At 46.7% G+C, this 26,473-nt stretch overlaps 10 protein-coding genes across 10 annotated transcripts; 6 read left to right on the plus strand and 4 right to left on the minus strand.

Annotated features, from left to right (window-relative positions):
• Positions 1-334: 334 nt before the first annotated feature.
• On the minus strand, positions 335-1,261 carry FPOAC1_013329 (uncharacterized protein; the record flags this gene model as incomplete). Its single annotated transcript, XM_044857670.1, has 1 exon — positions 335-1,261. The coding sequence occupies one exon, from the start codon at positions 1,259-1,261 to the stop codon at positions 335-337; it is 927 nt and encodes a 308-aa protein (XP_044701051.1).
• A 187-nt stretch (positions 1,262-1,448) lies between these two features.
• On the plus strand, positions 1,449-1,940 carry FPOAC1_013330 (uncharacterized protein; the record flags this gene model as incomplete). Its single annotated transcript, XM_044857671.1, has 1 exon — positions 1,449-1,940. The coding sequence occupies one exon, from the start codon at positions 1,449-1,451 to the stop codon at positions 1,938-1,940; it is 492 nt and encodes a 163-aa protein (XP_044701052.1).
• Positions 1,941-3,401: 1,461 nt separating this feature from the next.
• FPOAC1_013331 (uncharacterized protein) lies at positions 3,402-4,676 on the minus strand (the record flags this gene model as incomplete). The annotated part of the gene is made up of 5 exons (XM_044857672.1): positions 3,402-3,737; positions 3,785-3,937; positions 4,000-4,398; positions 4,456-4,499; positions 4,556-4,676. 5 exons carry the CDS (start codon positions 4,674-4,676, stop codon positions 3,402-3,404), a joined length of 1,053 nt encoding a protein of 350 aa, XP_044701053.1.
• A 687-nt stretch (positions 4,677-5,363) lies between these two features.
• FPOAC1_013332 (uncharacterized protein) lies at positions 5,364-6,305 on the plus strand (the record flags this gene model as incomplete). Its single annotated transcript, XM_044857673.1, has 1 exon — positions 5,364-6,305. One exon carries the CDS (start codon positions 5,364-5,366, stop codon positions 6,303-6,305), a length of 942 nt encoding a protein of 313 aa, XP_044701054.1.
• Positions 6,306-7,103: 798 nt separating this feature from the next.
• On the plus strand, positions 7,104-7,541 carry FPOAC1_013333 (uncharacterized protein; the record flags this gene model as incomplete). Its single annotated transcript, XM_044857674.1, has 1 exon — positions 7,104-7,541. One exon carries the CDS (start codon positions 7,104-7,106, stop codon positions 7,539-7,541), a length of 438 nt encoding a protein of 145 aa, XP_044701055.1.
• Positions 7,542-13,648: 6,107 nt separating this feature from the next.
• FPOAC1_013334 (uncharacterized protein) lies at positions 13,649-15,900 on the plus strand (the record flags this gene model as incomplete). The annotated part of the gene is made up of 8 exons (XM_044857675.1): positions 13,649-13,858; positions 13,908-14,204; positions 14,256-14,978; positions 15,024-15,039; positions 15,087-15,157; positions 15,203-15,450; positions 15,500-15,614; positions 15,661-15,900. The coding sequence occupies 8 exons, from the start codon at positions 13,649-13,651 to the stop codon at positions 15,898-15,900; spliced, it is 1,920 nt and encodes a 639-aa protein (XP_044701056.1).
• A 1,561-nt stretch (positions 15,901-17,461) lies between these two features.
• FPOAC1_013335 (uncharacterized protein) lies at positions 17,462-18,453 on the plus strand (the record flags this gene model as incomplete). Its single annotated transcript, XM_044857676.1, has 3 exons — positions 17,462-17,932; positions 17,979-18,246; positions 18,299-18,453. 3 exons carry the CDS (start codon positions 17,462-17,464, stop codon positions 18,451-18,453), a joined length of 894 nt encoding a protein of 297 aa, XP_044701057.1.
• Positions 18,454-18,954: 501 nt separating this feature from the next.
• On the plus strand, positions 18,955-20,588 carry FPOAC1_013336 (uncharacterized protein; the record flags this gene model as incomplete). The annotated part of the gene is made up of 2 exons (XM_044857677.1): positions 18,955-19,953; positions 20,001-20,588. The coding sequence occupies 2 exons, from the start codon at positions 18,955-18,957 to the stop codon at positions 20,586-20,588; spliced, it is 1,587 nt and encodes a 528-aa protein (XP_044701058.1).
• A 56-nt stretch (positions 20,589-20,644) lies between these two features.
• On the minus strand, positions 20,645-21,570 carry FPOAC1_013337 (uncharacterized protein; the record flags this gene model as incomplete). Its single annotated transcript, XM_044857678.1, has 2 exons — positions 20,645-20,989; positions 21,061-21,570. The coding sequence occupies 2 exons, from the start codon at positions 21,568-21,570 to the stop codon at positions 20,645-20,647; spliced, it is 855 nt and encodes a 284-aa protein (XP_044701059.1).
• A 4,333-nt stretch (positions 21,571-25,903) lies between these two features.
• On the minus strand, positions 25,904-26,221 carry FPOAC1_013338 (uncharacterized protein; the record flags this gene model as incomplete). Its single annotated transcript, XM_044857679.1, has 1 exon — positions 25,904-26,221. The coding sequence occupies one exon, from the start codon at positions 26,219-26,221 to the stop codon at positions 25,904-25,906; it is 318 nt and encodes a 105-aa protein (XP_044701060.1).
• Positions 26,222-26,473: the final 252 nt, after the last annotated feature.

A 26,473-nucleotide genomic window follows, 5' to 3' on the forward strand; every position in this document is an offset into this window, starting at 1 on the left:
GCTTCCCAGCAAGGTTTGGACAACGTCCATATCTTTCCATTGTCCATGGAGAAGGCCTTCATTTCGAAGGGCATTATACAGATGTGCAGGGTACGTGATCGAGCCCCAGGAGTTCATGATGGCAATGCCAAGATTATACATCTTAGATCGAAAGTGGTATAGCACAAGCCCGCAGAGTATTGGGGGAGTGAACAAGTACGCGGTGTCTTCCAGATTCCATGGCTAGGCTTCCAGCTCCTTGCGAGACTCTTTATTTGGCAAGGAAGACTGGATCTAGAGCCAACCATTGTAAGGAATTCTTAAACACGCGGAGAGCGCGCTCATTTGAAGCAGGTCAGTTTTTAATTCTCAAGTTCTCATGAAACTCGATATGGCTACTCAGCTCGCAAGCCATCGCAATCGTGTGTTTGAGCAGACTGTCTAATGCACTGGATGCGTGATCTCTGATGATGTGATGAACGTCCAAGAGGATTTGGTCGGCGTAGACAAGGTGGAAAGGTACGTTTCCAGTGGCATCCAACTCTCGGATTCCTCGAATGAAGTTGTCTTCAACTGGGTAGTTAGGAACAAGACGAGCGAGCGTGGCGGCCTCGGTGAAGAACTCGGATAGGATGATCTGATCCTCTTTGAATTCGGCTCGACCTTTCTTGGACGTTCGATCACTCTGGGGATCGTACGTTCCAAAAATGCCTTCCTTGTAGATTGGTGAATCATTTGGAGGTAAAACCCTAGCCAGGCCATCAAGCAACAGACTGGCATTCAGGTAGGTTTTGTCCGCGACCTCATAAATATTTTCATTTTTACCGGCTGGGCCCCATGAAAGAATATCATCCTGTGAAAATCTATCTCGTCTACGACAGATAAAAGAAAACTTCCCCAGCATAGTACTGGTACCACCATGATCTTTAAAAATTGAGAGGACTTGCTCAATAAGATTGCGTGCCAGATCGATCCCAGTATTCGTGGCAACAGCATCGTTGGCGAGATCGAAACATCCATCTCGGTAATTGGACCAAATCCATCCGATGTAGGACCTAATCTGGTTGAGATCGTTCACCATGATTGTGTACGCTACCAAAGCATCTTCATCTCCCTGTGCGTTCTTGGGACGCTCGATATCAGGGACATCTAGAAACTCTGGGGACGATTCGAAAATTTTGAGACTGCTGAAGCCAGTGATCAGAATGGTCTGGTATGAGTTGGTATTGGTATGGTAAATACCGCCAAGACTTGGTATGGTTTGAAGAAATCTCAATACCATGGTATTACCGGTATACCAAGTCATACCAGTAAGGCTAAAATGGGCTAAAAATAGGCTGAGTTGGTGGCGCTAGGCGGTTGGGTTAAGGACCAAACTGGCTAGCGCCTCAAGGTCAAGAATTTTCTCGGCTTAAAATTACAATCCTACAACACGTAGTTGACCTATTTACGGTATTGAGGTATCACATATGGAATATCCAGTTCCAACCTCGCCGTCCTCTCCGGCTACGAGCTCAACGCCATTATCCTTCAAGACTCCTACACCGTCGCCTGCTCCCACACTACTTGTCTCGACGCCATCACCTGCTCCCCTTCAGTATCCCGAGCCTCCAGACGAATTTGTACAAGACAACATCACGTACTTGAATCGCGAAAAGACCACAAAGAAAGCAGCCCGTCTGGGCTCATCATATGTATGGAAGTATGGTCTTCGCTACATCCGAGACAGTGATAAGAAAGAAGTGTATTACTGCCACGAGTGTGCAGCCGGAAAGCATAAGCAAGAGCTATTTATTATCAATGGCAGAATCGATTCCCTGAAGATACTGACCTTCCACCAGCGTACTATGCAGCTCAGATACTCGACCCATATCGAAAGTGGGCATGGTTCAGGCAAGAATGGGTACTCCAAGCCGGAAAAGAAAAACAAATGTAGTTTGATAACGCACAATCTGCGGTGAAGCAGCTCTGGGAGACAGGGTATAACAGACTTGCGTATTTTGATATGCTAAAGTGATATCACACTGTGCTAAAGTGCTAAAGTGATATATATCACCGTGAATATATATCACACTTTTTTTCAGCTAAATGTGATATCACGATAGCTAAAATGCTATCGGCCGTGTGGCATGCTTATCCGATAAGATTAGATAATCTTATCTACTTTTGTTGGATCTACTCTAATTAGCTTTTGCAACACCCCTATTGGCTTGTGTCATCGTGCACAGACCATCGAGGCGCACAACGCGACATTTCCAGGTTGAGGATACACGAGACATGTGAGACTCCAAGGTCGAAATGGTCTTCTGACCGTGAGAACATTGGCACGGATAGAAAGCTCCTGACGGGAGATATCTAAACGGGCCAGTTTTGTTTGCATTACTTCCAATCTACGGAAAATCAGCATGTTTTGAAGTTCATCGTGGAAGTTTTTTACAAGACGGGCCTACCCTATATCTCAGTGCTTGAAAGATACCAGAGTGCTCACGTATTCCCCCACACTTGCGCAAGTACCCTCTAAACAATATTAGTCGCATTTCATGGTCACAAAGATTCGCTTTTCAACCTCCCCCACGCTGGACATAGTCCTTATGGGAATTGGGAAATGGTCTCATTCAATAAATTACCGTTGAAATTTAGAAAGCAGTCGTTTATGGGCTGCGGGGAAATATGATTGCTGCAGTTGCACGATACTTATCCTGACGTGTAAGCTCTTAATATGAAATATGTAGTTAAAGGGGTTATAAGAATACTAAATGTTCTAACGTGGTTGATAAGCGAGTAGGTCAGCGCACTGTATACCTAAAAATAGCCTACCCTATAAGACCTAGCTCCTTTAAATAAAATAGCTCAAACGAACTCTCTCCTGTAAAAATTTTTCCTTGCCACCCGCTGTTAGCGTTCTGCTAGGGCAGAAAATTACAGGCCAAAATGGCAACAAAAGCAGCTGTGGGACTAGCGGGACCCTAACAGCCGCCTGAAGAAAGGGATTCAGAGAGTTGACGTTTCTTCGTGACATGTGTCTTCAACGACACTGAGCTTCGCGAGCTCTTGACACCGCCTCCGGGCACTATTTCATTTGTCTTATCTGCGACTTCTTCCCACCTCGTCATTTCGGGGCCAATGACCCCCCGGACGAAAATATACATAACATAATATAACATGATAGACCAATCAGAACATGTTCCGATCATCTCAGCGAACTTCATGCTAAGACGGTTTGTAATCTGTGTTGTGCGAAACCCTGACGTACAGAACTAAATGGATGGGAGCTGCGACAATGCGGCAGTGGCAATTCGGCCAGCGAGGATTAGAGAACAGCACTGAGTTCGTGTCTTCTATTTACAGTTGAGGCTCGTGGCTAAGAGCTTAAATCAGCAGACAGAACTTAGAGTTCGCGTCTGCATAATTTCTATCATGTCTTATGCTATCGAGATACAGACCTTTCCAATAAAGCCTTGCTCGCTGATATGTGTAAACGCAGCAGGTGCGTCTTCAAACTTGAAAACACGATCAACATATGGCTTAATATCATGCTGCTCAATAGCCTCCTTCATTTGCAGCAAGTGCTCCAGGCTTCCACAGTGGATAGCACGGAACGTGGCCATGTTGAAATACATGTCAACTGTTGTAGGCTGTTGCTCTGCGAGGCCAGCGATGAAGCCCACAACTGCCACCAGACCATCCGACTTAACAGTCTTCAGTGCCTGAGACGCGATAAGTTTCTGGGAGTAGGATAGAAGAGCGAGGGAACCCACCTGAGTCATAGTATTGCCGCCAACGACGTCTACAACGAGATCCACACCTTTCTTTCCGGGGTTTCACTCTTGACAGCGTCAGACCACTCGTTCACCTCCTTATAATTGATAACATGATCAGCACCAAGCCTCGACAGCACCTCGGCCTTTCTGGCGGAAGACGTAGTGGCGATGACTTTTGCTCCTCCAGCTTTTGCAAACTAGAAAAAGACTTCGGTAAGCATAAAACAGATAACTAGATGGGGGTTTGGGCGCTCCTAACCTGTAGGCTGAAAATGCTCACGCCGCCCGTGCCCTCAGTTAAGACGCACTGGCCTGGTCGGAGCTGATGATCGGGCAATCCATATAGAGCATTCCAAGCGGTGACCCCGGCAACGGTTAGTGTACTGGCTTCGATGAAGCTCAAGTTACTAGGCATAGGGGCCCAATATTCCTCATCAAGCACGACGTACTCTGAAAGGATGCCTGGGACGTCGGGGCTTGCAAGGTTTGAAACCTCAAACTCCCGCTGAAGACGGCCGGAGCGCCACATAGGCTTGAAGACTGAAAACACTTTATCTCCAGGCCGCAGACTCCTCACTCGTTCTCCAATAGCAACAACCACTCCAGCACCATCCGAGAGTGGAACAAAAGGCAGCGGCAATGGTACTGGATACAGACCCTAGCGGACTTCAGTGTTTGCTCAGAATCCTCAAATAATCAAGTCAATGGGCCATACCTGAGACAACGCGAGATCGCGATAATTCAGGCTCCAAGCAGCCACTGGAGAAAACAAAAATTAGTTTCTAATGCGCTCTTGCGGAATGGATCATACTCACTCTTGACGACAGCCTGGTTAGGTGCAGGAGGAACAAGATCGACAGATTCAAGCTTCAAAGATGACGGGCCATCGAGTGACGGCAGTACCCATCTTCTCGTAGTCTTCGGAATCGTCATCATCTAGATGATAATAAGCACGTAGAATAAACGATGTTGTTAGCAAAAATGGTTGGTAGACTGATAAGAAAAGAAAAGACAATTGTTAAAGCAAAAGTAGAACTTATACTTCTTTCTCAGTGCCTCTCAACTAATACATTGATCCGAACTCTTAGACACAACATTCCGGGAATCATGAAATTCTATTGGCTCGGGTTCTGCGAATTCCCCGTTGAATACGCGGACCGGGGGAACTGCCGCCCGGTACTGTATAAAAAGTCGCCGAAACTCCACAACGTTGTGGTTTAAGCTTTCGGCGATAGCGCATGACATCTAAACTCCGTCAAGAGCAGAGTGGAGGGACTGCAAGGCTTGAGTCTGAAGGTTGTAATTCAGAGAGCCAACTCAGGTGATTGGACACGGCAGTTCTTACGGCATGGTGACCTAGACAAAGCCGCAGATCTTGTAAGAAGTATAAATCTCGCTCCCAGCATCCTCCCCCCTCGCAGATTAATTACCACAAAATCACACAGTCCTACACCAGGTGCATCTGTTTGTGCGTACAAGATCTCATTCTCAATCCAATATAAACCCAGCAACTCATTCCCCTTTTAGTACACCACATCCCTTGTTAGCTAGTCGGACTAGAACTAACGTTTTCCCTTTATACATACCTACTACTAACATCACCTCAACTGGCAAGTCGGAAATATGTTTGGGGGGAGCACCAGCATCAACTTCAATCCTGATACGGATATCCCTGCATTGACGGGTAAGGTGATCTTGGTCACAGGAGGCAACAATGGACTCGGCAAAGAATCAATCTTGCAGCTAGCAAAGAATGAGCCTGCTGAGATCTGGATGGGGGCCCGCAATGCCGAGAAAGCACGCACGGCCATCAACGACATTCAGAAGGAGATACCTAAAGCAGTGTCTATCAACTTCCTCCATATGGACCTGGGATCCTTTGCAAGTATCTCCAAGGCCGCAAACACCTTCAGAAAGCAAGCATCGCGCCTGGACATTCTGATGCTAAATGCTGGCATCATGATCACGCCTGCTGGATTGACCGAAGATGGATACGAGATCCAATTTGGCACCAACCATATGGGGCATGCCTTACTCACCAAACTATTGCTGCCAACTCTTATCAACACTGCCAGCCTGCCAGACTCCGACGTTCGCGTTGTTGTGCTTTCATCCGAAGCCCATAACATGGCGCCAAGCGAAGGCATACTATGGGAGACACTGAAAACAGAAGCCAATGGCATCGCTACCCGCGCTCGATATGGACAGAGCAAATTGGCAAATATCCTTCACGCCCGGGAGCTCACTAAGCGATATCCCAAAATCAAGGCCGTCTCTGTCCACCCCGGCATGGTGAAGACAAACTTGGGCCATGAAACAGCCAGCCAGAGCATTGTGATAAGAACCGCCCTAACTGTTGCTAGAGCAGTTGTTGGCGTAGACGCCGCTACTGGAGCGCTGACTCAGCTATGGGCAGCGACAGGGAAAGGCGTTAAGGCTGGAGAGTATTATGAGCCTATCGGTATTACAGGCCGTGGCAGCAAGTGGACCACGGATGAGGAACTAGGGGTTAAGCTGTGGAAATGGACCGAGAGTGAGATTGAGGATTATAAAGTGGAGAAGTAATCCCACGTCCAGTAACATACGGTCAAGCTTTCAGCATAAAGGTATCCAGGATGAACGGGTCGAGTGGCTTTAATAAGTGTGAGGTACGACATATCAAGGGCCAATCTCTACAATTGTATAGCAATTCTATACGCAAGGCAGCATCTGTGTTGATAATTACTGGTCATAGGTCTAAATTGAGTGTGTTGATAAAAGTCAATATCAAAATTAATGTTTGCCTCCAGGGTGGGGAATCTATTTACCAATATAGACGAGATGTAGATAGATGTAAATCTACATCTATCTATCTACCAGGGGGCCATATGGGTCATCTATCTCAGCGTTCGACATAAGTAAAGTAATTGCAAGTAAGTAACCAAGTAAGTAAGTAATAAGTAAGTAAGTAAGCCCGGCAGCGAAGTAAGTAAGTAAAGCCTCTAAGAAGCAAGTAAGTAAGTAAGATCTAAGTAAGTGGGGCAAAACCGCAAGCACCGTGCGAGCGGATGTGAAACGCAGCCCATACGTTGGGGTCATGTATCCGGTTTCACATCCGGTTTGTCGCATCAAGTGCTCCAATCCTAACGACATGAGCTTAAATAGCCATACCTGAACACATGGCTATTCAAATTTCTTTTATTCCTAAGATATTTCTCATCAATTAACTGGTGCCATCTCTGATCCCTGTAGAGCCAATTGTCTGACAGGATTCCTTCCCACAGTTGGTCCTTATCGCGCAACAATCTGCTGCAGCAACGCGACAGTGCATTGACGCAGCTGATATCCCCGAACCTGGATACCGCATTTCGCTCTATTTTCGAGATGCCTGACAAAGAATCCATTGCGGGAACTTCCTCTTCCTCCTCCTTCGAGACGACCCAGTCCGTGGCTGGCAATAGTGCCCTTTCGAACCTTCGGCGCACGAGAAGCATAGCAAGCCAACTGGCGACCGTTCGGCCTGAGCATCTCGACGTCGCTCAACCTTCTTCACTCCCTTCGCTATACATCGACGGTCTCCGATATGTCCTAGAGGACTGGATACACAAAAAGCGAAGGAGAAGCCTTTCATGGATCCTTCGGTACGGCAAATACGTCATCAGGCTTAGCGACGACGGTACAGCAGGTGGCCGATACTGGGTTTGTGGTCTATGTGACCCACGGAACCAGGTTAAGATATTGGAGGCTAAGGCAACCAGGGTTCAAATCCACGACACTCCACGACACATTTGTGAATATGGCGTGGATATGGATGCTGACTAATAACTTCGATGTGGAATGGGTGGAAATGGATCCATTATGGAAATGAATCCATATTGTGGAATTTGTGGAATGAAACCTACTTTGTCCAACAATGGTAATTAGTGGGCCGCATCCAGGTCTTGGTCGTCGACGTTTTTGTCACTCGTCCATTAGAATCCTATCTAGCGACCCGATCAAACCGGCACGCAACCAACTCCGTAGTGTCTGACAAAGCCCAATTGTACTGGCATCTAGCCTATTGCGGCTCTTGGTAACCATGCGGCCAGTGGTCGAGAATAGCCTCTCACACTCGGCTGACATTGGTGGCACAGTAAGCAGATCCAAGGCCATTCTAGACAACCGGGGGTATTTGAGCCGCCTTATGTGCCAGTATTCGTAGGGATCTGTGACAGAAGCATCAGCATCCTCGATATCACGCTGCCACTGCTCGTATTCATCAAGATCCAGACCGCCAACCGAGGACCTAGGGGATTGAGCTGGGGATTGAATTGGCGACTCGGTAACAGAAATCCCTCCAGCCGTCAGTCCTCGCTTCTTTGTGCGCCACGCTGTGAACTTGTTTCTTGAGGTCTTCAGCCGCTTATTGGCAGGCAACTCAATCTCTGGGTCATCAACCTCCAGGTCCCTATACTCTCTCTCCCAGAGATCCTGGACCATCTCCTTCGCCTTGGTAATCCACAACTGTCTTTCGTCGTCGTCTCCCCACAAATCGTCAAACAGTGCCCACCGGTAGGCAGGATGAAGAACTGCGGCGCCATAGATCAGGGGGCTGTCGTTCAGATGCTCGTAGTATTCGTTCAATTTGAGCCAGCCCAGGTTGATGTTGACAGCGAGATGATGGCCGTCCGGAAAATTGGCGACTGCTCTTTTCCCGGATTCGAGGGTTTCGAGAAGAAATTCGTACGCGTGAATAAGATCCCAGCTTGTTCCTGTACAAGTCAGCTGTTAAAATAGGAATCAGGCCGCTTTTGAGAAGTCTAAGGCTTACCAGACAGTGGAGGGTCGATCTCGTTTTCTTCGACCTTTCTCTGGTGTTTTCCCTGTCCATCACCCTCAAGGCCTCTCACAACCAGCTGGAAGTCAAGCAAAATGTCGTAAAGAGTCCCGAGCACATGCCAATCATCAGCTGTCATGCGATTCTCTTCCTTCAGGAAGAAGGGCAGCTTGGAGCCCTTTTTGATGTGGCCAGCTCTCGTCAAGTTGACCTTCTCCCACTCGTTTGATGCTCTCTGGACAAAAGAATTATAAAATGGCCTCAAGGCGAGAGCGCGCTCAATCATCGAGAATTGAGAAAGCCACCGGGTAGCATTGTCGACCACAACTCCAACTGGACGGTGTTTCTTGAGCTGAGCATCATCAGAGAGTTGGCTCTCGACAGCTTGTACCTTCTTGAGCATATCGGTCCACGTGTCCGATCTGCTCACCTCCTAGGTCTTCGTGAGTATAACAAATAAAGCAGGTGACTCAGCCACCTACAACAGCAAAGTTATGCCATTTTCCAACAGAGCCTCGCCTCCTCCAGACTTCATGCTCCTTCGCTGCCGTGTGAAGTCCTTCGAAGACCTCTTTCTCGAAAGCATCCGGGTTCTTGCCATACAGCATCTGTTTCACTACTATGTTGACAACGTGGCCAACGCAGCGAACCCATCGCTTCGCCCAGTCGAAACCAAATTCTAATCCAATCTCCCCCATCGAGGTTTTATTGTTACCGGCATTATCCAGTGTAAAATATCCGAGTTTATCGCTGATCTCGTACTCCCGAATGATCTCGATAATTTGCCCGGCGATATTCTCGCCTGTGTGCCGCTCCGTAAGCTCAGGCAGTCCGAGAACGCACTTCTGCGGCCGATTGTTTGAATCCCGAAACACACATGTGATGCCGTATAAGGCGTGTCGGTTACCAGACTTCCAGCCATCGTACTGGATATGGATCTGTCCCGGACTCTTTCGCAAAGCATCCTTCACTCTTTCCATATTGTTGGTAAATTCTCGTTCTGCGATGGCACGCACGGTCACGTCAGTAATGTTAGCTTTTGTGATCTCAACAGATGGATTGAGGTAGTTGAAGATGTCTCGAAGATCTTGATCGTTGACGATCGAGAAGGATTGGTTAGAATTGACAATCCAGTTGACAAGTTTCTGCTGGAATACAGTTTTGTCGAAACGTTTGATCAAGGTATTGATCAAATCTTGTTCCTTCGGCTCCTTCGGGTTCAACTGTAGGATTGTTGCAATGGACTGATGTGCTTTCTCGGATGCCTTCGCAGGCTTTTGCCTCTTGCCTGTCGGATCCATGATGCCATTGTGGTCCGTGTACAGGTGACCCTCAGCGTTCTGCAACCCTTTGATGGCATAACTCTTTGGCCTCGGCCGCTTTTGCTTGATGCAAAGGCAACACACCCATCGGCGTTCCCCCTTTTGGGCATGCTGGATATCGTAGCCGAACTGATATACCCATTGACGCACTTGGCCGTCTCTCTCCGTCAAGGTCCAGCCTTTGTAGAGCTGGAAGAGTCGTTGATTGTCTTCTTCTGTACGTTCTGGAACGGGTGTGGTTGACTTGGTAGGATGAAGGGTGGCCATTTCGATTTGGGATAGTAAGGGCGTGAGTAATAGTAAACCGTCCTAGAATAGACTTGTTTGAACTTTGTGTACGGGTAAAACGGAGTGGAAAATTGTTGCTGTTGCGTTGTTATTGCCGATGGAAAGTACTTAGGGTATGCGCTATTTCATAAGGAAATCCAGGTATTTTCAAACCCCACCTAAATTTCCATTCCTTGCCACAATTTCCACATGTGGAACATGTGGAAGGGATTCCGTGGCGTGGATATGGAAATGCTGAAGCCTACGTGGAATGGAATGGAATGGATATGGATCCACATTATGGATCCATATGTGGATTTCGTGGTATGGATTTGAACCCTGGCCGGTCCAAGGCCCATATGTAGTCCTGCTCAGTCTCGCCGCTGAGGAATGCAAAGGCTATACAGAACGATCGCTGGCAGGCGTCGACGCCAATCATATCAAGCAGTGGCATCCCGTATTTGTTTGTCTTATATGTACAGTCGAGGAAAAGCAGGTCTGGGTAGGCCTGAAGGTACGCCAATGACTCTGGATGGGCGAATAACACCGCTGTGATTCGGTCATCCGAATCAAGCCGCATTCGGTTCCAGAACCCTTCCTTATCCAGTTGGTTAGCAAAGGCGTGTATAGTGCTCTGACCCTCACAAAGCTCTCGTTTGCTATCTGCGATACGATTATAAATATCTTGCTGCGTTGCAATAGTGTTCGAATTCTGGCGGATATAAGTCCTGATATCCTTTGGCGCTACTCCTGCATTCGTAAGGCGGCTGACTGTCGACTTGTCTGCATCGGAGAGCTGCCGATGGACTGGATGGGCCGATTTGTGCCAGCTTGGCTCGTGGTTGTGTAAATGAAACCGGCTGTCCGGACGATGCCTTAAAGACCAAGTCGCCTTATCTAGGGATTCCTTTGCGATAATTGAGAACCGGCAATTGGTTCCTCGCGTAGTAGTCTTACGCTGGCGATCTTTTGACACGCTAGGCGGACGACACCATCGATCGCATGCGTAGGTGATAATCTGCCTGCCGCTAGTTGATCGTGAAGATCTTCCAGTTATGAACGCGTATCCTCTCGGTGCTGCCCACTTGTTAATAGCGGCGAGCAGAGCCTCTCGTGAATCGTATATACCCTCTGGCGGGAGCATATCATCAGGAAACGTCGCTTAGGCCATGATGAAGCCCGCACCTAGGGACTACAGTTGTAACGAGCAAAAGCAGCAATGGGTGCAGCCCGTGAAAACCGCGACAGTGGAGTTTGGGCGAAATTGAGGGCTGACATAATCCGCACGCCTACGCGCTCAGGAGTGGAGGCGCGCCTAGGCGTGTCCCTATGGGGCCCCCTCCTTGTGCCACAGCTTATATAAGCTATTTCCGATACATCTGACCCGCGCCACACCTTGCATAACAAGCCACATGTATATTTTTTACGTTAATTCAATTTTCACTTTTCTCGCCGATCACGACCTAAGTCGGCGGCAGAATATAAAAAAAACAGACTGCAGAAGAGAGTGATGACAGTAGAGGAAGGAAGGCAAGAGATTGGTCAGATGAATGTTGGCGGGCAGGTAGTGGAATAATCGTTGAGAAGTAGTCAGGGAAGGTCGAGCCTGCTCTTATTGGGCCTGTCGCTCGGTTGATAGCGACTATAGCAACAACAACAGGATTTTCCATTATTACGAGATGGAGTTAGCGGACCGATATAGATTAGAGGAATGTAACATTGAGTGGTGGCGCGGGAGCTGTTCATTTGGACCTTTCAGCTCCCCACTCTTGAATCTTGGGAGAGTTTATTACGCCCGGGAGAACGAATCTCATAAGGCCCTCTTGAATCTTGGCATCTGGTCAGGTCATAGTTAATAGGTGCCAAGTGGCACACGATTTGACATCGAGCTTGCTGCCTCCCTTAGTCCTACATGTCTTATTACCCCGCCCTGCCCGGCGCCCAATCAAAGGCAGGATTGACAGCTTCCAAGCGTCACGCAGCACAATTCAGTTTGCTTTGTTATCTGCGGGGGTTGAAAATATGCAGCCGCTTCCCTTTTCATCCATGCCTTGCGCGATTATGCAGCCAACAATTATATTTCAACGAATCATAATGTGACCGCAGTGTTCTCAAAAGAAGATAAAAGAGACAACATGGAGAACACATCTACGCCACGTAAGAGATTGCGATGACACGGTCCTGGAGTGACGAGACCCTTCGGGGTTCGTCGGGCCCAAGGCGTAGGGTAATGAATTTGATGTGGTCCGGAATGTGACCCCGAGCTGACTGCACCAATGATAATCAAGGGGCACGGTAGGGGGTGTCACGGATTTATTGTTTTGTTCCCCCGCGTGTTCGAGACGTGTCGCAGCTGACGATCCGCAGGCTGGGTGGAAAAATACCGCAATCCATTTCATCGAGACCTTTTCGGTCACCCTAGGTACGAGGGAGGAACACAACCCGTATACGGACGGCCGAAGCTATTGCTTATGGCCTTAACTATCTACCGGTGGTACAGTAAAGATCGAAATCGGTTGTCCATTTTTGACTCTCTTTCATTTATACCGCACGGACCTTTTTGACGGGGGGCGTATGGCTTACACAGTAATACGTTTCAGTGTACGAATGAGAAACGCGGTAACCTCTCCTTTCACCTAGGAGGCAAGGCAGCATCAGACGGTCAGAACTGGGCGCCGAACATGGATGCGGTACGAGCTACAGTCAGGTTCGCGATCGCCACAGGTCGCCTGGAATAGAGATGACAGGAACGACCTAAAATAGCAACATTTTATCAACACTAACCGATAACCCCCGACGCCCTCAAACGGTCAACAGCAGGCATCGCTTCAGCCGCCAAAGATAGGAAACTGAACACTTGGAGGAAATGGGCTTCAAGTTGACTTGCTACTACTAACATCTAGGAGGGCTAAGGATAAGAGTGATGATTAGACTGGAAAGAATAAGGCGAGATTCTCATGGGCTTGACGAGAGTAAGGCAATAACTAGCGAAGCGTATGTACCTTTAGCTTCAGAGCCCATTGGGCGTTGGCCTACCGGGCGTAATAGACTTGTATTGTATCTAACAGGTGGCGGGCCCGCACCTGCAGATGCGAGTGGCACAGACAAAGCACAGACGAGGAGGGATAAATCCGTAAAAACAGTTCCTTGAGTGTGCTCAGCACATAAAGTTCCACGCTCGGCAGTTGAGGGAATCCGTAGCATGTGGGGTAAAGTCCGGGTTAGAGCGTGCGGGGGAGATCATATGCCGTAACCTCACTGAGTCTAGATGTGTTGTATTGCTTGGGGGATCCACCGAGTGGTGTGACGAAGCGGACGCGGGTACGCAGTTTGTGCAGCGCGGAATAGAGCCTGGAATTCATGCTTTTCCCATGACGCTACCGTGTGGTTTCGAAGAAATGATCTGTTCCATTTCCATGGTGAGGGATGCGTGGGGCATGAGGTTTATAAAGCTCTTTGTATGTCCCGATACGTTAGCTTTTCAAACACAATCACCCAAGCACTATCTTATAATAAGATCTACAATGGTAGAGAATATTCCAGTTCACAAGAAGTTCAACACTGAGCTTACAGATTACTCCGTCGAGCGTCATGGCCATCAAGGTGTCTATGCCGACAATCTCGAAGTAGACGCTCTTATTGTCGGTGCTGGCTTCGCTGGTATCTTCATGCTCAAGACTCTCCGCGACAAAGGTTATAAGACTGTTGTTTACGAAGCTGGTAACGACACTGGTGTAAGTCCAACTCACTTCTACGAGCTTATTGCTAAATCTGACAAAACAGGGCACTTGGCGATGGAACTGCTACCCCGGCGCTGGTGTTGACTCTGAAGTGCCCGAATATGAATTCCAGTGGCCAGAAGTCTACAACACTTGGACCTGGCCATGCAATTATCCTACGTATGCTGACCTTCGTGCATACTTTGACCATGTTGATGAGGTCCTTGATATCAAGAAGGATATTGCTTTCAATACTGTTTTTGTTAAAGGCAATTTCGACACTGAGAGTGGACGATGGAACATTCGTACCGCTGATGGTCGTGTTGCCAAGGCCAAGTATCTCGTCTTGGGTACTGGATTTGTAAGTAACCCCAAATATCGCTGAAGATGTGGAAACGGGCTGACATTTCAGGCTTCTCGTCGATATATTCCCGACTGGCCAGGTATGGACAAGTTCAAAGGCGTGATCCACCACTCGTCCTTCTGGCCCGATGAAAAAGTCGACGTGACCAACAAGCGCTGCGCCATTATCGGCACCGGCGCATCAGGAGTCCAGATCACACAAGCCTGGGGTCCTGAGGCTGGACACCTGAAAGTCTTTCAGCGCACCCCCAACCTCGCCGTCCCTATGCGGCGCAAGTATCCCTCGGCAGAGGAACAAAACGCCGCCAAGAAGTTCTACCCCGAGCTCTTCCGCTACCGCGAAGAATGCTTTGCTGGCTTCCACTACGACTGGTATGAGAAGAACACCTTTGACGACACCCCCGAGGAGCGTGAGAAGTTCTACGAGCAGGTCTGGGCAGATGGCGGCTTCAGATATTGGGTTGCTTTGTACAAGGACAACCTGTTCAACGCCGAGGCGAACAAGGAATCATACAGGTTCTGGGCTAAGAAGACACGCAACAGGATCGGCGACCCCAGGAAGAGAGATCTTCTTGCGCCGCTGGACATGCCGCATTACTTTGGCGTCAAGAGACCCTGTCTTGAGTATGATTACTACGAGCAGTTTAACAGAGAGAATGTGGATATTGTTGATATCAGGAACAACGCGATCAAGGAGTTTACTAAGACGGGTATTACTTTGGAAGACGGGACGCATCATGAGTTTGATGTTATTGCTGTGGCGACTGGATTTGTAGGTCACCCCAAGAACTTTGATGAACGACGCTAATTTTGATAGGATGTTGTCACTGGTGGTAGGTGCTATATGATAGGAGATGAGTGATTCTGCTAATAGATTCAGTGATGACACAGCTTGGCCTTGAAAGCATTTACGACGCCAAGCTTGAGGAGGAATGGAAGACTGGCGCCACAGTGAGTAACCCTCTAAACACTTCCAATGCATGCTTACAAGTAAAGACCTACCTCGGTGTTTCTACCCCTGGCTATCCCAATATGTTCCATATCTACGGCCCCCACGGCCCGACCCTTCTCAGCAATGGCCCTACATCCGTCTCCGTGCAAGGCCGTTGGATTGTAGACGCCATTGACAAGATGACACTTAATAACATTAAATACATCAATCCCACGGAGAAGGCCGGTAAAGAATGGAAGCAGCATATTCTCAACCTGAATAACAAATCTCTCTTCCCAACTACACGCTCTACGTAAGTAAATACATAACTTTGATAAAGATGTTTATACTAATAACGGTAGATATATGGGTGGATCAATTCCAGGCAAGATTTATGAGCCTGTTTGTTACTCTGGTGGTATTCCGAAGTATAAGAAAGAGATTCGCAATGCTCTCGATACTATGGAAGGCTTTGAGGTTGTTAAGAACAAACCCAAACCCTAGATGTTGTTCGCAGGTGCAGACGACGACCGAAGCAGCACGTTATAGGATCCGACCCAACACGTCCATTTCTGCCCCTTTCCATGAATACTGTACCAACACCTTGGATTTGAGGGTCTTAGTCGCCGAGAAACGTAAGGTCAACAAGAAGGGTCTACACCAGATTTCTGTCTTCAAGTTCAACCACGACGAGTCCCCAAGGCCGCTTCCTGGCAAGGTGTTTACACCATCAACGCCATCACCGAACACTAAGCGGTGCTAGACGCATTCCCAAATTGTAACACGTTTTGCTGGCTTGATTTGTGTTGCCGAGATGTCATTCTTTAACTAGTTGATCTTTCCAGGGGAGGATTTGAGGTGGATATAAAAAGGGGAATTGATAGGGGGGCGTGATGTTTTTGATACGGGGGCGTCATCCTTACGGGGGCGTCACTTTTATTGCCTCCAATTGGTCAAAAAAAGGCTGACCCACTAGTATACTGTCACAACAGATCCAGTCCCACTATTATTAACCATAACATGTCTCTACTTATATATACAGGCGGATGCTGTTGAATGGATCGCGTGCGCCTTGATGTCCTTAATTATATGTGTATTGTCTAACTTCCCCCCCGCCTTCCTTGGAGAGGGGTCTGCTTATTATGCTTTCCCGAATAGGTCTAGGGTAGCCGACAGCTGACCGATAGGTCACACGATACCCCCCGTGCGGCCATCCTACTGTTCAACAGATGCATTATCACAGGGCTGTAAGTATCCGTGCCTCTAGCACGGGGAGTGCACTGACCGGGCAAAGGGGCTGCTGACAGGGAAAAAAAAGGTACCTTAATTTTGCGGTGAAACCCGCCCAATCTTTGTACATGCAAATGGAGGGGTTGCTCCGGGTTGATCTATGTTACTAACTGATGAAAATTCGGTACCTATTTTTTGGTGGAAATCCTGCAAAGATGAGGTACCGGGGTTTTCCCTGTCAGCAGCTCCTTTGCCTAATTTCGGGGGCGGCCAATACATGGGCACCTAGGTGCCCAAATTATGTCAGTAATCGCCCCGATTGATCCGTAAGGCGTCTGCCGTTGTTTAACCGATTAGTATTGGTGCCACTTCAACTGGTTCTTTACTGGTTCTTTTGGTCTCACTCGCAAATCCCGTTCCTCCCGGCTAGCCAACGAGTACAATTGATTTTGTCATTGACTACTAGGCTAGGAGGATCACTTACTGTGCAAGACGCACAGGATTGATTTACTGGCTAAAAAGGCTGCAAATTGTCACGGCCAGGGTCCCTGGATGCATTCAGGGTCTTACCGCTGCACTAAATGGCAAAAGACTAGGATGTACCCGTTGTCTCATGTTACGGAAGGCCACAGGGAGCAGTGTCCCAAAAGTGCGGATACGACATTTTTTTGATATAATAACCCCTTCCGTACGGACCCGTTAGAGAGATATTTTTTGTGATCGTTAGATAAGATAAGGTTCGCTGACGTAAGCAGGTCACGTGCCCACGCGATCGCGCTATCAATTTCGTGATAGCTTCCTTTCCTTTTTTTTCCTTCTCCACACAACACACAACAAGGTAAGAATACCCTTCCTTTGAACCCCAATAGCACCCCCAATACGCCCTTTCATGACCTGATATCACGATATTCGGTTTCGCATTGCTTCAAGCTTCAATTTGCACTATTTTTTACCCTATTTACACCATTTGCGACCGAAAAAAGCTGCCCTTCAAATTGAATCTTGAAAACTGACGCGTGTGAAATAGGTGTGCTACGCAAAGCACCCAAACCACACCGAATTCGCGAATCTACCCTCTCGTACTGCCTACTACGATGGCCCCTCGAAGTGCTGCTAAGTCGGCGCAGAGTGGCAAGGCTGCTCGTGGAAGGGCAAAGAAGGCATCACGATCCCGTACGAATGTGCCTACTTCCGAAACTGAGGAAACCGTACTCAACGATACGGCCGAGTCTTCTACGCCTACCAATTCTGCTAAGTCAAGCAAGAAGACTCCTCCGCGCAAGAAACCGCCCCCTCGTACGCCTGCGAACGAGAACGAAGATGACGACGGAAGTGAGACTGACGACGATGACGATGTTACGATTACGCACGTAACCAATTTGAAGGAATTCGGTCCCCAGGCTGCACAGCTTCTTCCGGAAAAGCTCTTTGGCATTGCAATTTCTGAAATCGACTTTCGCACTTCCGTACGGCCTCAAGAAGCTAAGAAGTTTACCATTTGGGCTTTTTTGCGTGCCCTACGAGGTTGCTCTGTCAAAGGTCTTGAGGCAGTCAAGAAAGATCAGGTAAACACTATATTGATATAATATGTTTACGTACTTACACGTATAGGAACCTCGACCTCTCGTATTGCGTACTAAGAAGTCGAAGGAAAAGAGTGAGATTGAGTACGTTCTCAATTTTACTAGTACGCAGAACTGCGACGCTATGCTTCGCTATCTCTTTGGCGAGGAGGTAATGGACGACGATGGCAACCCCAAGGTGTGCGAGAAGTGTTTGAAGGGCAACGGAGCACTAATTGGCTGTATTGTTGGAAACGGTGCCTCCTCCTGTGCCAATTGTGATTGGAATCGCTCTGGTGCCGCCTGCTCCTTTACGAGTACGTACGAAGCTATATGTTTTTCTATTTAATTATACTGACTTTTTCTTAGACTCTCCCCGCAAGCGTAAGCATGCCAAGAGCGACGACGAGGACGATGACGACAGCGGCTCAGACATCTTGGAGGGTATTGACCGCAAGACCTGCCTCAAGATTGCTGCTATCTTCCGTAAGGCTACTGACAAGAAGAAGAAGAAGCATACTTGAACGTACGTAACATATATATTTACGTATTATTGTATACTAATTTGTAGTAGGGTCTTTTACTGTATGCCTTTGACTTAAAAGTCTGAAGGCTATTTTTGATGATTTACGAGGGAACGATTAAGTTGCTGGCAATGGGGACCACAGTTACAGATACGTAGGGATACGAAGCCCTATTATATAGGCATACGAAGCAGTACGATACCCTTAGGTCGTTTAATGAAATTCTTTGCTTTATTATATGTTTACAGTGAATATACTATATATATAAAATTGCCTTAGTATAGAAGTTAAAATTAAAGTAAAAGTGCTACGTACGTAATCTGAAAATTGAAGTAAAAATGCTACGTACGTAATCGTACGATTCCCCTCTAAACTAGGGCAATTACGTACGTAGCATTTTTACTTCAATTTTTATAATTAAATCCCTCAAAACCTTTTACGTTTTTCCTTTATTCTCTTTTCTTTTCTAGTTATAATTCTGAAAGATTATCTTTACGTATTATGTCTTTTGGTCGCCCTACGGTTAATCTTGAACCATTTCGTGTTCAAATTGAACAGTGGAAATACACTGATCAATTAACAATAAGGCAGATTCTAGAGTCCCTTACGAATCAGTTCAATATCAGAGTAGGCCGTTCAACATTATATCGGTCTATACAACAATGGGCTTTAGACTCTTCCCTAGGCAGTCAACAGGTCAAAAACACAGAAGATTCAGAGCAACTACGTCGACGAATTACAGAATTATTCTACGATCAGGTCCTCAATGACCGTTATATGCTTCTACGACTACAAACGGAAGGCTTTATTATTACAAAGACCGGCCTTGAGCGTATTCGACGAGATTTGGGGCTTTGGAGGCGTCAAACACCAGAAATGTCTTCTACGATAAAGACCAAATTATACAATTTCTTCGAAAACGAAAACGAATTGCATACAAAGCTTCAAACCTTTGGTCGTACATACCTCTATGTTTACGTACGCCAGCACCAATTTATCCTAAGCCGCAAAGCCCTCTATGAATGTTATCGAGAATTTATGCCTACGAACGTATCCGATCGATGGCATACGATGAAGCATCGCCGAACCGGGTGGGCACCAGCTGGGCCTGACTTTATTTGGTCCCTTGATGCATATGATAAGTTAAAGGCTTGGGGCATTGAGATTTATGCTGCAATTGATGCTTATTCACGGTATATTACGTGGTTCTATTGTGGTATATCAGCAAATACATCACGAAGTGTTGTAGAGCAGTATCTTTATGCCCTTCAACAACGGGAGACTATGCCGTATCTTATTCGGTCTGATCGTGGCAATGAGACTCTTTTAATGGCCGGTGCACATTATTACCTTTCGCAAGCGCAAGTACGTAAACGGAATAATACGACACTGGATCAAGTGCAATTTGACGATGTTTGGATCTATGGCAAAAGTACGCATAATGAGAAGATTGAAAGCTGGTGGCTTCGATTAAGTAAAGGAAGGGCTAAGTTTTGGCGCGTACGTATATTTACTTATTATTTAATATTATAACTAATAATCTATAGGAATACTTCAGTATTATTACTGCTGAAGGCCAGTTTTCACATGATTATCTATCAGACCGTATTGCTATATTATATCTATATATGCCAATTATACGAGAAGAGCTCACTGAGTTCGTACGTATATGGAATGTGCACTATATACGCAAACAGGCCAATAGACCTCATGTGAACCCAGGGCAACCTTGGAATCTTTACTTCCAGCCAGAAGCAAAGGACTCCAAAAGCTATGCAGAAGCTATTCCAATGGATCGACTACAGACCCTTTTGAATATCTTTGAAAGCGATTCTATTGATTTGGATGCGTATTTGCCCAAGGATACAATTGCAGTTTGTAATACTATCCTTGAAGGTCAAGATAACTTCCCAATTGATAGCCCTATGCAACCAAAGTATTCAGTATACCTATTTTTACGGGCTCAATTGGAGATATATATTACCCTAAAGAAAGAGCCTTTTATTGGGCTTTTGGATATCCCTACGGGTGGTATAAATCGCGTACGAGATCATTTGGCAACATATGATATTGATGTTGATATACTCGAAAGTATTCCATCGGAAAATGTGGAGGAATTTGATCATCGGTTCTAGTGTATTTGATAGTAATTGAAGCAATTTAAAGCAATTTAAAGCAATTATAGAACTATTTAACTATTACGAGGATTCCTTCCTCGCTTTGCCCGCGTAGGGAGCACTTTCCGTTCAATCCCTTTCTTCTTAATTGGCCGATTCTCCTCAATTGGCTGTTCATCTGGCCCTTCTTCCTCAATTGGCTGCTCATCTGGCCCTTCCTCCTCAATTGGCTGCTCAACTGCAATGATATCTTCTTGATAGGTTGCTAATATTGCCGAAGTATCACTTTCATTGCCGTTATCTTCCCAAGTGAATGATACAGCATCGGCAGTATTATTATCCTCCGTTTTAACCTCCTCTTTGATACCGTATTCTCTTTTAACAGAAGATACGGGTTCATTCTTGATCTTAGAAGCCACCTTACGTTTACTTGGAGCACAAGGCTCTAAGTCAGCAATAGGCTCTGCTTGCCTTTTGCACGTTTACGTACAGGCTTAGTTGAATCAATTGGGAAGTCTGACATAGGCAATACGTTAAAGTTAAAGAACGTAAAGCTAATAGGACTATTGGGCCTTTTAGGAATTGCAATATTTGCTGCTTCAAAGAATGAGCTTAGTGATACTGCTTCGTATACACTATCATTGAACTCAAACGGGCCAATTGTAGGCCCTGAATTGGAAAATGATGATACAACCTTCCAATCCATTGAAAGAAGCTCCTTCTTGCAGGTCCCTACAATGAATTCAATCATTGCCTTGTGCGATGGAAATGTAGATGCTAATACGGCCTTGAATTTGGCCGTATGTCTTGCAACACAGTAGGCCTTCCCTGCGTAAATCGGGATTTTATATGATTCGTTTATTGCTTTTAGGTATCCATCACAGATCCAAAATGCAGCAACGAAATCGATCGTAATTGGGGTCGTACGGCCAGTTATTGCAATACTTCGTCGCTGACTCTCAACGGCAGCAGCTTGGGCTTGTGCATAGCTAATAGGCATTGGTCTTGTTCTGACTGAAGGAATTGTCATCGCATTGCCTCGTACTTGTGTGTTTGGGGTCGTAGGTGGTGAGTCGAGTGTTAAATCGATTGTAGAAGAAGAAGTAGATAACAAAGGGAGCCGTTGGCAGCATAACGGGCAAAAATTGGCCGATGGGTATTGTGACCGAATATCTGCATGGCGACTGCCATCTTCTGGGCAAAAGGCCGTCATCAGGGAGAGGGATTAATGCAATTTGATGCATTACGGGAGTAAAATGGCATCGTACGGGGCCGTACGGACTCGTACGAGCTTGTGTTGTTACTAAGGGCTCATGACCTAATTGCGGACTTCAGTAGGGAGATATGTTTTGATATAATACTATCTATTCGTATTACTGTATAGATAAGTGACTAATGACACATTGGTGTCAATAGAGTAAGAAAAAATGTCGTATCCGCACTTTTGGGACACTGCCCCCTGTGGCCTTCCGTACATGTGGGCCCTTCGGGCCCAGGCGAGCCAACCTAGCTTGCTAGGTTGGGCACAAAATCGTGAGACACGCACAAATTCGTGAGACAGACCCCGCACCTGCCCGTGTCGCCTTTTTGTGCCTTTTTGTATGTGAAAACGCCTAAAGTCAGGACAGAAATCAGTGAAAAGAGCACAAATTGTGTCTAACCTCATTATGCCGTCACAGGCAAATCTAAAAGCTGCGCAAGCGGTTGTTCTTTCTCGTGCCCGGCACCAAAAGGGCTTATCTCGCGATGCTTCCAAAGTCAGCAAGCAGCCTCTTTCTCTTCGCAATGCCGAGGCACGGCATCACGGCTCCTCTCGTGCAACTATTCAACGGATCGTGAAGAAGCTAGAAGCTGCAAATTCCTCTGATTTGAACGATATCGCTTTCAAGACCGCTGGTCGCCCGAGAATCCTGACAGATGAAGAAGAGGAAGCTATCGTCGCTTTCGTGATGTGGATGGAAAGATCAGGACTTCCTGCTTGCAAAGGCGAAGTTGAAGATGCAGCCAACACGCTGCGCCTCCGCAGAAACCCTGATGCGCAGCCTGTGAGCAGAATGTGGTATCGCCGCTTCCGTGACGATCATCCTGAGCTAGATAAATCGATTCTGAAGTCGTTAGATAAGTCCCGTGAAGCGTGGGAAGTTGCAGGCATTGACGATGTAAAGGAGTGGTTTAAACGACTTGCTGAACTCATCACGAAGCTGCAGATCGGCGCTTCTGAGATTTGGAATGCTGACCAGGCGGGAGTTAGAGTAGGAATACTGCGAGAGCGAGTAGAATGCCTCATTGTACGCACTAAGAAGAAGTCTCCTGCCCAGGTTCTTTCTCCTGCCGACCGAGAAACCTGCACAGTTATTGGTACCGGAAATGCTATAGGAGATACGATTCCTCCCTGGCTTATCTTTAAGTCTTTCCCTACTTTGGAGTGGGCGTATATCGACGGTGATCCGAATATGCGCTTTGCACAGTCAGAGTCGGCGTTCTCGAACGGCGATATCACGCTCGAGTGGGCGATGGAGTTCAACCGGCATTCTTGGGGGAAATCTGCTACTGTACAGGATCGTCAGCTATCATTTGAAGAGTATTTTGGATGTGATGAGCATCTTAGGAAACCGCTCGAGCATCACATTTCATTTGATATGCCTCCGAAGGAACGCACACCTGCAGAGAAGACCTGGCCGCTTCTTATTATCGACGGCTTCACCGGGCACGGCGCCTTTGCCTTCCGTGAGTACTGCATTAAATTCGATATCCTCGTTGCCTTTTTGCTTCCTCATTCAACGCATAAGCTGCAGCCGATGGATGTTGGAGTATTTCAGTGGATGAAGAATGCGCATCAGAAGAAGCTTCGTTAGGCATTGCGGCAGGGAAATCTCTCATTTAACCGCCGTGACTTTGCTGGTGCCTTTATGGTAAGTTAATAATCCTTTTTCTTCTGCAAAATGTATGCTGATTAGGGCAAAAAAAGGAAATCTTTAATGAAGGGTTCACTCGTGCTCATATTATCTCAGGCTTCGAAAAATCAGGGATTTTTCCACCTACAGACCAACCTGCAGTCTCATATCTTCTCCAGAAGCAGCTGAAATCGAAGCAAGCGGTTGATCCTGCATACGCCTCTCTTCTGCCTCCAGAAGGACGATTTTCCGCCGCTTCTGATACCGCCAAACACGTTGGAGAGAGATATCACGATATCCTCAGTTCTCCCACTCGCGCTGGTCTCAAGAATATCCGCAACATCGTCAACGAAGCTATGCTGCTAGAGGATACGATTAAGAGATATGCTGACGATCGGCGAAGTCGTATTGAGAAGCAATACAATAAGAGAAAGCGAGGGAAGAAAGCAAAGCCTATAGGGGATTATATTCACAACGTGAGTCTGCAAGAAATACGTGATCAACAAGAATCCTTTATCGCAGAGACTCGCGCCAAAGAGGGGAAATCTCAACTCCGTACCGCACGCAGTATCGCGATCCGAGAAATCGAGCGCTTCAAATCAGAGTGGCGGGATAACAAGGAAGTCATCGTGAACGGCGTTCTAAAGAAGCTACAGTTCAAGAAATGGCTTCAACACACCGGGAAGGATAAAGATTACCTTTCTATGGATACTCAGCGATCCAAAATGACCGAGTTACTGAATGAGAAGACTGACGGCTTTATGATAGATACACAATTACCGCAGGAAGTTAGAGAATCTATTCGCAATGCCAATTTCGCAGGGAAGCCGCTCAACGCGGTAGATTGGTCAGCCCTCCCCGGAAGTGACGATAGTGTTATTTTCCAACTTACGCATCCGCTCGCCAGCGAAGAAAGCGATAAAGAAGAAGAAGAAGAAATACTCCCACTTCTCGATTTGTCATGCCTTAACGACGTGGAGATGCCCTCATCGCCGCCCTGCCTTCCTAATCACGAGTCACCGTTGTCCTCTCCTTGGCCCGGTCTCTCTACACCCTGCCCCTTTCAACACCGCACTCAACTTCACGATTCACTTCGAGATCTCATCAGGGAGGAAATAATAGTTGCAGAATCCAGTTACAGGGCCACAGAAGACGCAGATATACTATAATTTGTATGGGGAATTGTCCTGCAAAGCAGCATAGCCTGGGTGCTCAAACAGTCACTTCCCCGGCCTTCAGATATTCAATAGTCAATCCATCATCACGAGCAGCTTCAAACTACCGATTTCGCCTTCAACTTACATTTTTGGACGCCTTGTGATGCACGGAATATCCAAAAAGCTGAAAATCGCACCAAAAAGCGGGCCCTTCCGATGTCTCACGAATTTGTGCGTGTCTCACGATTTTGTGCCCAACCTAGCTTGCTAGGTTGGCTCGCCTGGGCCCTTCGGGCCCACATGAGCCAACGGGTACTTAGATCTTACTTACTTACTTGCTTCTTAGAGGCTTTACTTACTTACTTCGCTGCCGGGCTTACTTACTTACTTATTACTTACTTACTTGGTTACTTACTTGCAATTACTTTACTTATGTCGAACGCTGAACTGTCATCAATACTAGCTTCTCCGACGACGGCAGTATCCATGCTTGTTACAAATAGCAATTAACCTATTTTCAGTTCCCGCGATATCTTCTGAGCCAGAACAAATATTCAGACTTACATGGCAGATGGCCACGCCTCCGAGAAGACGGCTGCAAGCAGATATTGTCGGAGCAACGCGGTTCATCTTATCGTAGGACAAAAGTGGGGCCATTGAGATATCCAAATAAATCCAAATGTGCCCAAATGAATTCAAATCAAATTCAAATCGAGTCGTCCGAATCCAAATCAAATCCAACTAGGGTCAATTTGATTTGGATTTATTTATTGACAAGCCTGGGTCGAACGGCTGCTTGACATAGCCGGCAGATCAGTATCTGATAGTCCTGATTGAGCTGTATGATGTCCTCTAAAAATGCAGTGTAGATGGATTACAGATCAGCCACGGACAGTTAAACCTGGGGGTCGTAAATGTTACAGTTGTCGTAGAATGTAAATGTTACAGTCGCGTCACGTAACCCCAAGCTGACGCTAGCTAACCCCAAGTGTGGGGTTGGGGTTATTTTTAACCAATTAGCTACTTGATCGAACCTCAGACGATCCAGCCTAAAAGTTTAAGCGAAAATCTCCATTTTGGTGAGCGATTCATGATGAATCGCCTCTTAATAGTACCTAGGCCGGCAAGCCAGACATAAGCTTCCCTCAGTATAATGAATTAATGCATCCACTTGAAATGCATTTTATCGACTGAAGCATTGGGGTGCAGCGATTCCGTTTATGTTAAATGGAATCGCTATATACTTTCATTAGTGCCCTTTTTCTTAACTATGTGTTTGCAATTAGAATCGCTGGCATTTCTGCCTGGATGTTAAGATAGGGATCCTATCGTTCTGGAAGTGGATAACAGAGCATATGATTTCCAATGCAGTAGCATTGTCGTCCGGCAGCGATAGCTGATACGGGCCATCATGATGTCGCATATCATGGCCTTCCTTCCAGTTTGGCCCGAGCATGGCGGAGAAAGGACTTGAGATTGCCTTCATTAACATAGATTTGACACGAAGCTTTGTCTTGCCTTGTCCGACGACTAGAAGAATATCGCCATCTGACACGATTTCCACAATTTTGTCTATCGACGTGTCTGTTGCGTTGTCCATTTTTGTGTCGAACCAATTGTCGCAATTGCGTGAAAGCGTCGTTGACAGGTGAAAGAATATTGCTGAGGCTCGTAGATACCCCGCATTACATGACACTACATATAGGTATACAGCCACCAACATGATCATCGAGGGGGTTACTTGTTGGTTATCTGAACATTTATTGCATAACTTATAGTATGTGTAGTTATGAGAAAATAGAATAATGTCGCAGGGTAGGCATTAGTAATCTAGCTATATGCTTTAAGTAAC

Source organism: Fusarium poae (genome assembly GCF_019609905.1).
Source record: "Fusarium poae strain DAOMC 252244 chromosome Unknown contig_2, whole genome shotgun sequence".
Taxonomy (NCBI): domain Eukaryota; kingdom Fungi; phylum Ascomycota; class Sordariomycetes; order Hypocreales; family Nectriaceae; genus Fusarium; species Fusarium poae.